General features: G+C 42.1%; 1 protein-coding gene across 12 annotated transcripts in view; it reads right to left on the bottom strand.

Moving 5' to 3' along the window:
- Positions 1-560: 560 nt before the first annotated feature.
- PITPNM2 (phosphatidylinositol transfer protein membrane associated 2) overlaps positions 561-12648 on the bottom strand; it is a 487362-nt gene continuing 475274 nt past the window's right edge. For all 12 annotated transcript variants that reach the window (XM_075322875.1, XM_075322922.1, XM_075322937.1 and 9 more), the window contains 5 exons: positions 11419-11567; positions 10705-10854; positions 10434-10617; positions 5146-5274; positions 561-1223 (listed from right to left, as the gene is read on the bottom strand). In XM_075322875.1, coding sequence (XP_075178990.1) covers positions 885-1223; positions 5146-5274; positions 10434-10617; positions 10705-10854; positions 11419-11567 — 951 coding nt within the window. In that variant the 3' untranslated portion in view covers positions 561-884. The remainder of the gene's footprint in view (positions 1224-5145; positions 5275-10433; positions 10618-10704; positions 10855-11418; positions 11568-12648) is intronic.

Here is a 12648-nt window from a genome sequence, read left to right as displayed (position 1 = left end):
TACATGAGATGGTAACAGGTCTCCAATCTAAAAATTATCAGTGCAAAGAAAACAATGAGGTTGTACAGTTGAGCAACTACACGCAAAAGCAGCAAACTGGACAATTACAGAATTGTAAGAACTTTAGATACAAAAGGACTTCGGTTACTGGTTTGGACTTATCCTCTGATCACCAAAGTTACAGCAAAGTTTACCTGCGCACATCTGATTATAAAGGTGTTCTTTACATAGGTCCACAACATTGAAATGAGCAAGGCAGACTGTTAAGAGATACTGGAATATTGTGATTGCATGAAAACTAATTTTCCTTCTTTCACAGCTAAAAAAGGAAAGAAACGTTTGCTTGTTAATTTGTTGTGCCTTAGTTTGCAAGTCAGAAAGCCAACAAGGGCAGAAAATGAAGTCAATCGGACTCCCCGGTTTCCATCTTGTTCTATGGAGGCTGCCTCTTCTTGAGTAAAGTTAACAGACTCTCAAGCTTCCAGGCGAATGTGAACAATATACTTTACTACTTGACAGGATGTGTGCTGTGCATTCTTTTAGTAAAATTTCAGAGATGGCTAAGGTATAGGAGGCACGTATTTACATCTGTAAGTCCTTGAACTTGCTTTTAAAAAAAAATAAAAAAACCATATTGGGCTACGTATGAATTTGATTTGCCCCCTCTGTGGTTGTCAGGTAATTATCTCCTGGGCATATCTACCCTTTTAAGGCCTACAGTTCAACACTTCTGTTCACCAACTCTGCTATTGTTGTTATATAGTAGCACCATTTTGTCAGCACAGTCTCTTACACAAAGTTGTGCCTTTCGCTTTCTGTCCCTACCCTACCTTTAACTGACAAGAGCCAAGCGTACAAGAAAATGTCCAGACATTTATGGGAGCTCATTTCTGACTTAAAACGCCAGATTCCAGCTTGGTGTTTGCTGCACTTCTGCCCCAACATCCTGCTGCAATACTCATACTTCTTTGGCTACGTTCCTTTTCCCGATCACGGTCACTCTCAGACTGACTTTGTGTTCTTTCCGGTTTGTGGTTGCTGCTACTAGTGGGTTGTGATGAGATAGTACGAAGCAAGTGATTCCTCTTTCTCAGAAAGTCTGACTGACCAGGGAGACAGAAGCTTCCCTTCCGCAGTGCTATCCTGTTTGTGTTCTTGGCAGGCCGTGATCGGTGGCTGTATTCCAGTTGGGCAAGGTGGGAAGCATAGCCCTCGGTGATAAACTGCAAGAATAAAAGGCAATAATTACTTCAATCATACACAAATATTCTTTCATATTTGAATTATAGAACAGTACTATCAGAAATAAAGTAGATGCAGAGGACCAGAGAGGGTGAATGTTATTTTTAACATGTCTAAGCCCTTTTCTGAATAATTTTCTTCGGCTGAGAATTCCCTTAAAAAAAATAAATAAATAAATAAATTGATAGAGGTAAGGATGCTACAACATATTTGATGACTACACTTAATCACACAAGGAGGCACATGCAAGCTGTAGCTAACCCACCAAGTAGTGTGTGCCTCTTAATTAAACAGCGTGTGCCTCTTAATTAGGTGCACCTTACTCAAGCAGTCCCAATAAGACTTTCTTGCAGAATGCCAGTCTTAATGGACTAAAGTGCTACTGAGTAAATGGAGGCTGTAAGAACAAATGACAAATTGGACCAGAGTATGAGAAAAATTTAGGAAGGGAGAACTATTATATTGGAGAGGTGAAATGATAGGCCTGTCTAAAGAAATGTGGTTTTGACCAGCTTAAAATTGTGGCTGCTTGAAATTAACCATATTGTTTGTGGTAGTGCATTCCAGAAAACTGACGCAGCATAAGAAATGTTTGGAGACAGGACAGGGAGGATCGCACCATGGTGAATTTTAGACTTAAGGCCACTTTACACGCAGCGACATCACTAGCGATGTCGTTGCTGACCCCCCCACGCCCCCGTCATTTGTGCGTCACACGCAAATCACTGCCCGTGGCGCACAGTATCGCTAGGCCCTGTGACACGGACTTACCTTCCTAGCGACGTCGCTGTGGCCAGCGAACAGCCTCTTTTCAAAGGGGGCGGTTCGTGCGGCGTCACAGCGACGTCACACGGCAGGCGTCCAATAGAAGTGGAGGGGTGGAGAGCAGCATCATGAAAGACACACCCACCTAGTTGCCGGAGGAAGCAGGTACGGTGCTGTTCGTCGTTCCTGGCGTGTCACACGTAGCGATGTGTGCTGCCTCAGGAACGACGAACAACCTGCCTCCAAAAGCAGCAACGATATTTGGGATTAGAACGACGTGTCAACGATTAGGTAAGTAATTTTGATCGTTAGCGGTCGCTCGTACGTTGCACACGCAACGACGTCGCTAACGAGGCCGGATGTGCGTCACGAATTCCGTGACCCCCAAAGACATCTCGCTAGTGATGTCATTGCGTGTAAAGTGGCCTTTAGACTTAGCTTATTAGCTGATGGCGGAGTATGGATAGGGTGATCGAGATAACAGAGGAAATGTGTAGGGAGGTGCAGAACTGTGGAGAGTGTGTAAGCGAGCGTGATAAGTTATGTTGTATGTTATTGTAGATGGGCAACCAGTGCAATGACTGGTGCAGAGTGGAATCATCTGTGTAGTGACTCAAAAGAAATATGACCATGGCTGCATTTAGTACAGATTGGAGAGGGGAAACTGTAGTTAGGGGGAAGACCAATTAGTAGAGAAGTGCAGTAATTTAAACTACTATTTACATACTATGTGTATATATAGATATAATTTGTTCATGTAGTGTAACAGCCATAAATGTAACATTTTTTTAACAAAGTAAAAATATAATAATTTATAACGGATTTTCTTCTTCCGAGATCTAGCACCTCAGACTCACAAGTAGATTGTATGCAAATAAAATAATGATTCTTATTTTTATTCAATGTCCACATTTGACTTTGCAGAGGCATTTGATAATGTACTGTATAAGAGCTTTGTATTGAAGCTTCAGAAGCAGGGACACATGGGCAAAAAAAAATGGTTGAAGGGCAGGAAAAAAAATCATAAATGGTGCATTCTGTAAATGGTCTAAAATCAACAGTGCAGTACCACAAGGATCAGCATTTAGTCAGCCGAACCAGCTGATATTGGGGGACAGTCTATGTGTATGGGAGCCTTCCGACAAATGATGCTTAGGACAGTTTAAATATTAACACATTCATTTCTTTTTTTATTCAGGCCATAAGCCCCTGCAAAGCTGTTTGGTATTTTTTTTTCTTCCCTTGAGTTTGAAAACACATGAGCCCCAGCTGAACACAGTGAAGTTCCACCATGTGTGCTGCCGCTCCATTCATTTTAAAAGGACAGCCGGAGATCAGATGAGCGCTGCCCTTGGCAATCTACTATTAAGAATGAATAGAGCAGCAGTGCGCATGATCAACCTCAGCTCCATTCTGCTGGGGCTCTTCATATTTACTGCTGTAACAGATTGAACAATTGTGTACATGTAATAAAAGCACTGCCTTATCACACAGTAGTAAAGACTACCTGAGAGAAAATTGTATACCAAGTAGAGCGCTGCTAGAGAAAGTGAATATAGCCAGTATACCAACAGATCTCTTCTACTGCTCTGGAAAGAACACCATGCTTAAAGGGAACCTGTCAGCAGAATTTTCGCAATTAAACTAAAAGATTCCCCTTCTGCAGCTCCTGGGCTGCATTCTAGAAAGGTTCCTCTTGCTTCTGTGCCCCCTTTGAGACCAAAATAAACACTTACGCCGTCCCTCATTGCTCATGTACATACATGAGGACGCCGCCCTCATGTAACTGTGTGCTCCCGAGGTCTGGCGCTTGCCCAGTGGCACTCTCGCGAGACTAAGCACTGTGCAAAGCGTGATCGCTGGTGAGTTGATTGCGCAGGCGCGAGATTATGGGCGACGCTGTGATTGTCATCAGCAGCGTCATCCAAGTACCCGCCCTTAATCTCGTGCCCACGCTTTTCCCTCTGCCTCCACCATTATGCGCAAGCACTGGCCATATGAACCACGTCACCAATTACCCATCTTTCCCTGGAGCAGGAACTAGATGGGAGGAGCAGCACACCACCGATAGGTAATAGGTAACGTGGTTCATATGGCCAGCGCTTGCGCATAACGGTGGAGGCAGAGGGAAAAGCGCGGGCACGAGATTATGGGCGGGTACTTGGATGACGCTGCTGATGACAATCACAGCGCCGCCCATAATCTCGCGCCTGTGCAATCACCTCACCAGCGCTCACACTTTGCACAGTGCTCAGTCCCACGAGAGTGCCACTCGGCATGCAGCAGACCTCAGGAACACACGATTACCTGAGGGCGGCGTCCCCATGTATGTAAATGAGCAATGGTGGACGGCGTACAGCGGCAGGGGTGCGAATAACGGACGAAATACAGCCCGCCCCCGTGACCATAAAAACACATTTGCATACAAAAAGGTAAGAATTTATAAAGTGTTTCTTTTGGTCTCAAAGGGGGCACAGAAGCAACAGGAACCTTTTTAGAATGCAGCCCAGGAGCTGCAGAAGGGGAATCTTTTAGTTTAAATGCGAAAATTCTGCTGACAGGTTCCCTTTAATGTGGCAGGTTCCCTGTATGGTAAACCAATAAAATAGATCTAAATCTAGAATTACAAATTATGTCAATAGAATGCTAAATTTTGATATTTTTTAGCATTACATCTTAGTCCTGCTTCTATCCTATTTTGATATTGTGGTTTCCTTGCTTTATTCATATTGTTACTTTTTTATTCTTTTGGGCTTCCTATCAGATTTGGATGTTCTGATTTCTGCCTGCCCTGTCTGATTCACAGATATTCCATGTTCCTGCAGCTGCTGAGATCTCACACTGCTCAGTACAAGCTGTGGCTGTCAGTCTGGCTGGGTACACTAGGACTCATGAGATATTTCATTTTATAGCTGGACTCCTAAAATGTTCTTACTGTGAGCATTATGCAGCCATTCTGACATTGATTTAGAAATCAGTTTCATCTGGTCTAAGAGATCTGTTTAATAATGTGTGCAGTTTATATGGTGAAATCGTTTAACAGATTCACTTTCACTAGCTTTATCTATTGCTTTTCCCAGGAAAATGGAAAGTACAGCAAACAGCATTATTTTAGTACAGTAATGTTAAGTGTCTTACCTGACACTGGTGTTGTAACTTCTTGGTGGGTCGGCCTACAATAAAAATCTGCATCGGTGACAAACCTATAGAGCTGTATACTGAAATGTCTTTTGTGGAGCCATAAGCTGCATGGATTTTCATGTGTACCTGTAAAAATAAATCAAATACATGCACTTATGTAAACTATATATACTATTTATTTTTGGTGACAATATACTACAGAGTTTCCAGAAAAAAATTACTTTATTAACAGTAAATATTGTACTATATACTATATAAAAGTGTAACTGAACAAAACTTTTAAAAGGGCATAAAAACATATGAGAAGTGTTAATGGTTGATCTCCAAGTGGTGGGATCCTCACCAGACGCTAAAATGAAGGGCCAGAACTGGGTAGCTGAGCAGTCTCCAAAGAGGCTAAGGATGGGTCAAAGACCTTCTATATTGTGCTCATCTTCAGTCCTAAAAGGAAAGCAGCACTTCTGCCCTTTGATTTTTGTGACTTCTAGAGGTGACAGCATTTGGACCTCACCCAATCTAAACTTCTCACGTCACAAGTTCTGTAAAAGCGTTGATATACTGTAAAACATTATGCTAAATAACAGAGAAGGAAAATATATGCCCATTCCTACATTACAGAACACAGAAATGACTGTATTTGCATTCATCCCGCTCTATGAAATAAATGCAAATTAAATGTAGATCAAGGGGCTGCTAAGTGACATGTTGTAGAAAATCCTTACATATTTCCAGTAATATACACTATAATCACATACATGGAATCTGTACAGACAATTATACATAGGAAGAATGTTAACCATTTCCCTGCTTATCTGGTGCCAATACAGTCTGCAGTACTCGATTTATCAGATGAACATTTTGATGCTTCTAACCCCCAAAAGGGATCTTTATTTGTATGGAATGAGAAGTCTGCAGCCACTCAGCACCCGCCGACTGGCTGCAGCCATCACATGAGGCCCTCTTCGGATGTTGATGCCAGCAGTTTATCAAGGAACATGGCTGTGCTCCTCAAAGAAGGGAGTAAATGGTGTTTATTTTATTATTTCTATTATTTTAATTTTTTTTAGAAAAAAACCTTCAGTGTGCCATATGAGCCTTAGGCTACTTTCACACATCCGGTTTGAGCCCTGCGGCTCAATCCGGCTGTGAAAACTATGCAACGGATGCGGTGAAAACACCGCATCCTTTGTATAAGTTTTTACATGCGGCCGGTCCGGTTTTTTCCGGTTGCGGCATGCTACTGAGCATGCGCAGTGGAAAATACCGCATGCGGCGACCGGATGCGGTTTTTTCCGCATCGCGCCGCATCCGGCCTCCATAGGGATGCATTGAAAAATGCGCCGCAGCGGCCGGATGCGGCGCGATGCGGTGTTTTTTGCCGGAGCAAAAAACGTTGCAGGGAACGTTCGATCCGGCCGCCGCATCGGCTACATCTGCCGCATGCGGCAAAAACCGGACCGAACGCAAGCCCCTGCGGCACAATGCGGCACTAATGTAAGTCAATGCAAAAAAAAACCCGCAATCGGCGTTACAAAAGCCGGTTGCGGTTTTTCTGCAGAACGCCGTATTGTGCCGCAGAGCAAAAATCCGGATGTGTGAAAGTACCCTTAGTTAAAATTTCATGGGAAACCCCATTGATCTGTTCAGCTTCTACTGGTTAAGAAAGAGCATCATGCTCACGGGGAATCTGTCAGCAGGATTTCACCCCCAACTCTTTATATGTGTATGTAGCTCTTTCAAAGACAAGTGCAGCAACACCTTTACATGGCTAGTCCATTACTCTATTACTGAGATAGCGTGTTAATTGATATCAAATTAGTCTGTAGTTCTGATGGCTTCTTAAGGCCCCGTCACACTAAGCAACATCGCTAGCAACATCGCTGCTAACGAACAACTTTTGTGACGTTGCTAGCGATGTTGCTGTGTGTCACATCCAGCAACAACCTGGCCCCTGCTGTGAGGTCGTTGGTTGTTGCTGAATGTCCTGGGCCATTTTTTAGTTGTTGCTGTCCCGCTGTGAAGCACAGATCGCTGTGTGTGACAGCAACAACTAAATGTGCAGGCAGCAGGAGCCGGCTTCTGCGGAGGCTGGTAACCAATGTAAACATCGGGTAACCAAGAAGCCCTGTCCTTGGTTACCCGATATTTACCTTTGTTATCAGCCTCCTCCGCTCTCACTGTCAGTGCCGGCTCCTGCTCTATGCACATGTAGCTGCAGCACACATCGGGTTAATTAACCCGATGTGTGCTGTAACTAGGAGAGCAAGGAGCCAGCGCTAAGCATTGTGCGCTGCTCCCTGCTCTGTGCACATTTAGCTGCAGCACACATCGGGTTAATTAACCCGATGTGTGCTGTAACTAGGAGAGCAAGGAGCCAGCGCTAAGCATTGTGCGCTGCTCCCTGCTCTCTGCACATGAAGCTGCAGCACACATCGGGTAATTAACCCGATGTGTGCTGTAACTAGGAGAGCAAGGAGCCAGCGCTCAGTCTGCGCTGCTCCCTGCTCTCTGCACGTGTAGCTCCGTGCGGTGGTAACCAAGGTAAATATCGGGTTGGTTACCCGATATTTACCTTAGTTACCAAGCGCAGCATCTTCCACGCGGCGCTGGGGGCTGGTCACTGGTTGCTGGTGAGCTCACCAGCAACTTGTGTAGCGACGCTCCAGCGATCCCTGCCAGGTCAGTTTGCTGGTGGGATCGCTGGAGCGTCGCAGTGTGACATCTCACCAGCAACCTCCTAGCAACTTACCAGCGATCCCTATCGTTGTTGGGATCGCTGGTAAGTTGCTTAGTGTGACTGGACCTTTAGGTTGAGGTAACACAGCACAAAGACTGTTAATCAGGCAGGAGAAGGTGGCGCTGGGCAGAGACTAGAGCTGGAGTGACAGAGGCTTCAGATCTACAAATAGGTCTTCAGCCATATTTGCATATCAATTGAAACAATGACATTCCAGTAACAGAAGAACAGATTCGCAATGTAAAAGTATTGCTGGACTTGTCTTGTAAAGAGCTAAATGCACCTATACTTAGTTTGGGAGTGAAGTCTTGCTGAAAAATTGCCTTAAATATGACTTGTTCCCTTTTATGCTGAATGAATAAAATCAATCCAAACCTAAAATTACAATTCATTTTAATGTAATACAAAACAAAGGTTGAGAACATCTAAAATTATTCATTCACAGAGGTAAATAATGACATCCTACACTGTAGATCAAAATTAGAGAACAATGTATGATCACTTGATTTTTTCAGAACTAATGTAAATCTACATTGATCAACATTTGAACGTTTCTTTTGTAAGGTGTACACCATGCCACTAGAATGGTGTTTTACAAAAGATCCAAAGTTTATCACGATAAAACCTTTATTTTGCCCAAAACGTGATGATCATAATTAGAGAACAACAATGACTGTAGCACAGAGAAAGATTATAACTACAAACGGTCACCAATCAGTAGGAAGTGTACAGGTCTTTGCTTTGAATGACTTCAGCACATCTGCGGCCACAGGACATCACTAGTCTCTCACACACTGCTCTGGTTTGATTTTGGTCCTCTCTTCTTCCAATCTAATCCACAGTTATTTGTTGTGGGTTTCTTGGCCATAACTTTGTCACCAAGGATTTTCCAGAGGTTTTCTATTTCTAAATCAGGACTCTGGGCTGGCCATATCATTGTTCCAATGTTTTCTGTTTCAATGAACTGCTTTCCCGTTTTGTTGTGTGACAGGGGGCATTGTTCTGCATGAAAATTGCTGGCTGATTGAGTCATGAACGCAAGTAAAGAACCATGTGTTGTTGAAGAAGGTTCTGATACACACTTGTATTCACTCTGCTATGTATCTGTATGAGAGGTTCAACTCCTGCTGCAGAAAATTTTCCCCAAACCATGACACTTCCTCCACCACCTTTCACTGACTCCTTAACACACTTTGGGTTCAGTCTTTCCCCAGTTTGTCAAAGAACATAATGTTTACCCATTTGACCCAAATAAATTAAACGTGCTTTCATCACTAAAATGAACTGTGGACCGCTTCTCCTCTGTCCACACAACATGCTCCTCACCAAAGGAGAGTCTAGCCTTTTTGCTTCTTTCTGCTAATGAGAGATTTGGTCACTGCAGAGTGAGCTTTCAGGCCAAATGCTCTTAAATGTCTTGACACTGTATGACGAGACAGATCCTTACCCTGTTCAGTGCTAAACTAGTGAGCAATTGCAGCTGCAGTGTTGAAATGATTACCCTATTATCCTATCCTGTCTTTGTCTCTCGAGGGCGACCAGCCTTCTTGTGGGACTTGAAAGAGTTTATGATGTTGTAAAGATACAATATTCTCGAAATCACTGACATGGAACGACCAACTTCTCTTGGTCTGGCTGATAGGGTTACCCCTTTGGCCTTCATCTGGACAACCTGCTGCTGGAGGGTTTCAGTCACTTGGAACGGCATACCAAGTCAGTGGAAACTGGAAAGTTAGGCTGCCAGTTACATAGGGTTTGTCAGATAATTAAGAAAATTCGCACCAGGTGTCAGATTAACACCAATAACTTGCAGGTATCTGAAAGTGTTCTCTAATTTTGATCAGTGTTCTTTTAAATTTCTCATTTACATTTTTATTATGTACTTTACAATAAATTCAATTTATGAAATAAGCTTAAAATACTGCTAGTTAGGCCCGTTTCACACATCCGGCATTTTGCCGGATTGCCGGATCCGGTACACACCAGTACAGTGTTAATACTGTACAATGGCATTACAGCAACCTCCGGACACATCCTGCAGTCACATAACAGCATGTGACTAGAGGTTGTCACGATGCCATAGTACTGTATTACACTGAACTGGAGTGTACAGGATCCGTCAATCCGGCGAAATGCCAGATGTGTGAAACTAGGCTTAGGATATAATCACATAGGACTACACAATGACCTTAACATTTAGGAAATTGTGTGTTGTTCTCTAATTTTGATTTCCACTAGATGATGAAAGGCTTAAAGGGAACCTGTCAGCAGAAATTTCCCCTAAAACCTAAAAGATTCCCCCTCTGCAGCTCCTGGGCTGCATTCTAGAAAGGTCCCTGTTATTATTGTGCCCCCTTTCTGACCAAAATACAGAGTTTATAAAGTGGTACCTTTTTGGATTTGGATTCTGGAGTAAAGACAAAATCCCTTTAAGTCACAATTTTGGTTGGCTAATTTGATCAAATGATGTTTTTGCTTAGCAATGAATTTATAAATCAACATTTTTATTGGCATATCTAGTGTACATGATTAATTGAATTAATCTTACATCTTGAATCAGGCTTTTCAGAAAGTTTGCCTTGTGTCGCAGAGGATCATGGACTAATCCATCGCAAAAAGACACTATACCATGCGGGAAGTTGTGCTGTGCAAGCCATGCTACCACTCTTTGCTTCTGCATGTCAGGTCTGCCTGTCACATAAATTATGAGGTAGCCAAGATCCTGCCAGTGCCTAGATTAACATAAAGAAGGTGTTAAACATGCTCTAGTTATCCATGATGGATAGCAAACTAACTGCAGTGTTACAAAAGAAGCCAACCTCACTACATCTACTGCTCCCGCTCGGACTTTGGGATCACTGCCCATAATGGAAACACTGGCAGCAAATGATCCATCAATGCTGAACACTACAAATTCTGTTCCTTTTGGTAAAACATGGAGGTAACTGTCAGCAAATGTATGGTCTCCCCTGTAAGGAAAAAAAAAAACAATTCATAGGTTAGTTAAGCCCTTACATTATTTTAAAGCTATATAAGCTCATGCTGGTGAGGATTACTGATGTGCTTCTATAGCATAATGAGAAAAATGGACATGTGATCACATATCATTACATTAGTGAGCATCTAGAAAGTTTACTGTACAGTTCAACTCTGTTAAAGATATGAAAAACTAGAGAAAAAACTACTGTAAAATCATGTTGGGCAGAACTTGTATAATGAAGCGAAATTGCCTTAAACTTCAATTAATCCTTTTTTATAATTCATTTTTTAAAATTTCTGAGTATTTTGTAAACAAAAAAATTCACCAAACAACCCTTAAAATTAGTACTTTCTTTATTCGATTTGGCAATCTTTCTAGTTTATGTCCGAACCTCAATGTAATTTATTTAGCTATAATTAGAAAGTATTCAGTATAAACACTACACAATTAACAATGTTTTCTGCAAAAGCTAAACATAACATATGGAAATGTACTGTATATTGTGTCATATGTATATTATTATATATTGTATATCCACTTAATTTCACAATACCTGACAACCATTTTGAGAGGATATACCCCAACTCCAAGTTTTTTATGTTCCGGTATCACATAAGAAATCCTTCCACTGCTGTTAGTTATTTCAGTATCAAAGTAAACCCATTCCCCGGATGGTGGTTGTGTCATAATGTGAATATCCACCTAGAAGAAAAACAATAACCATTGTAATCCTATAACTAATAATTACATTTTTTCACATTGATTCTTTCAAGAGCTGCTTTAGTGGCTAAGTGGGATCATGAAATATACAAGCAGTGACTATAGAACCAGAAACTGAATTTTTCTTGTCATTTCAGTATTTATTATATTCGGTGTGACAAGTTATACCCTATCCATTTGGAATAGGAGATAACTTGCTGATCGCTGAGAGTCAGACTATTGGTATCTCCATTGATGAAGAGAGCAGAGGTCTGCAGAGTCCTGTTGTCAGCGTTCAGATGAAGTCCCCTTACTTGAAAGCAGCCAGACTGGCTTGCAAAGTCTCCATAAGGAGAATAGTGTTCCCCCGTGGTCCCCACAAAAACTTCTTATGAGCCACATCAGACACCCCATACTTTGCACTGACGAGGGGCAAGCACCCCGAAACACCGTGTCTGCAAATTGGGATTCTGATCTGGCATATGTATCTTAAGTTATATGTAAAGGATTTATACATAACAAGAGAAAGAGGAGTGTTAAGAGGCCAACCATATTATCAATAAATGTCAAAACCATTGCCTTATGATATCAAAGTGAAATATATTTATTACACATAAATTCAGACAATTGGTAAAATTACATGTGATAGAAAGAAGACATGAAAGCAGGAAAATGGTCCCAGAAAAACATTCCCAAAGGGAAGGACACTGCCCAGACAAAAATGTAAATGTATGTACACATCGCCCCCCGAGGAAGCAACGCAGCGAAACGCGTTGGGGCTTCTCCCACCTTGACTGGACTACTGCCCCGATATTGACCTAGCACTTTGCACTTTACTATAATGGGTAAGCAGCTCTGTTGTAATTATGTATATCCCATGAGGAAACTGTTCCTCTTACTTTAATGTTAGGGTGCTGCTTACCCATTTCATTTACATTTTTGTCTGGGCAGTGTCCTTCCCTTTGGGAATGTTTTTCTGGGACCATTTTCCTGCTTTCATGTCTTCTTTCTATCACATGTAATTTTACCAATTGTCTGAATTTATGTGTAATAAATATATTTCACTTTGATATCATAAGGCAAT

Source organism: Anomaloglossus baeobatrachus, chromosome 1 (assembly GCF_048569485.1).
Source record: "Anomaloglossus baeobatrachus isolate aAnoBae1 chromosome 1, aAnoBae1.hap1, whole genome shotgun sequence".
NCBI classification, from domain to species: domain Eukaryota; kingdom Metazoa; phylum Chordata; class Amphibia; order Anura; family Aromobatidae; genus Anomaloglossus; species Anomaloglossus baeobatrachus.
This window is presented reverse-complemented; position numbering and strand designations above follow the sequence as displayed.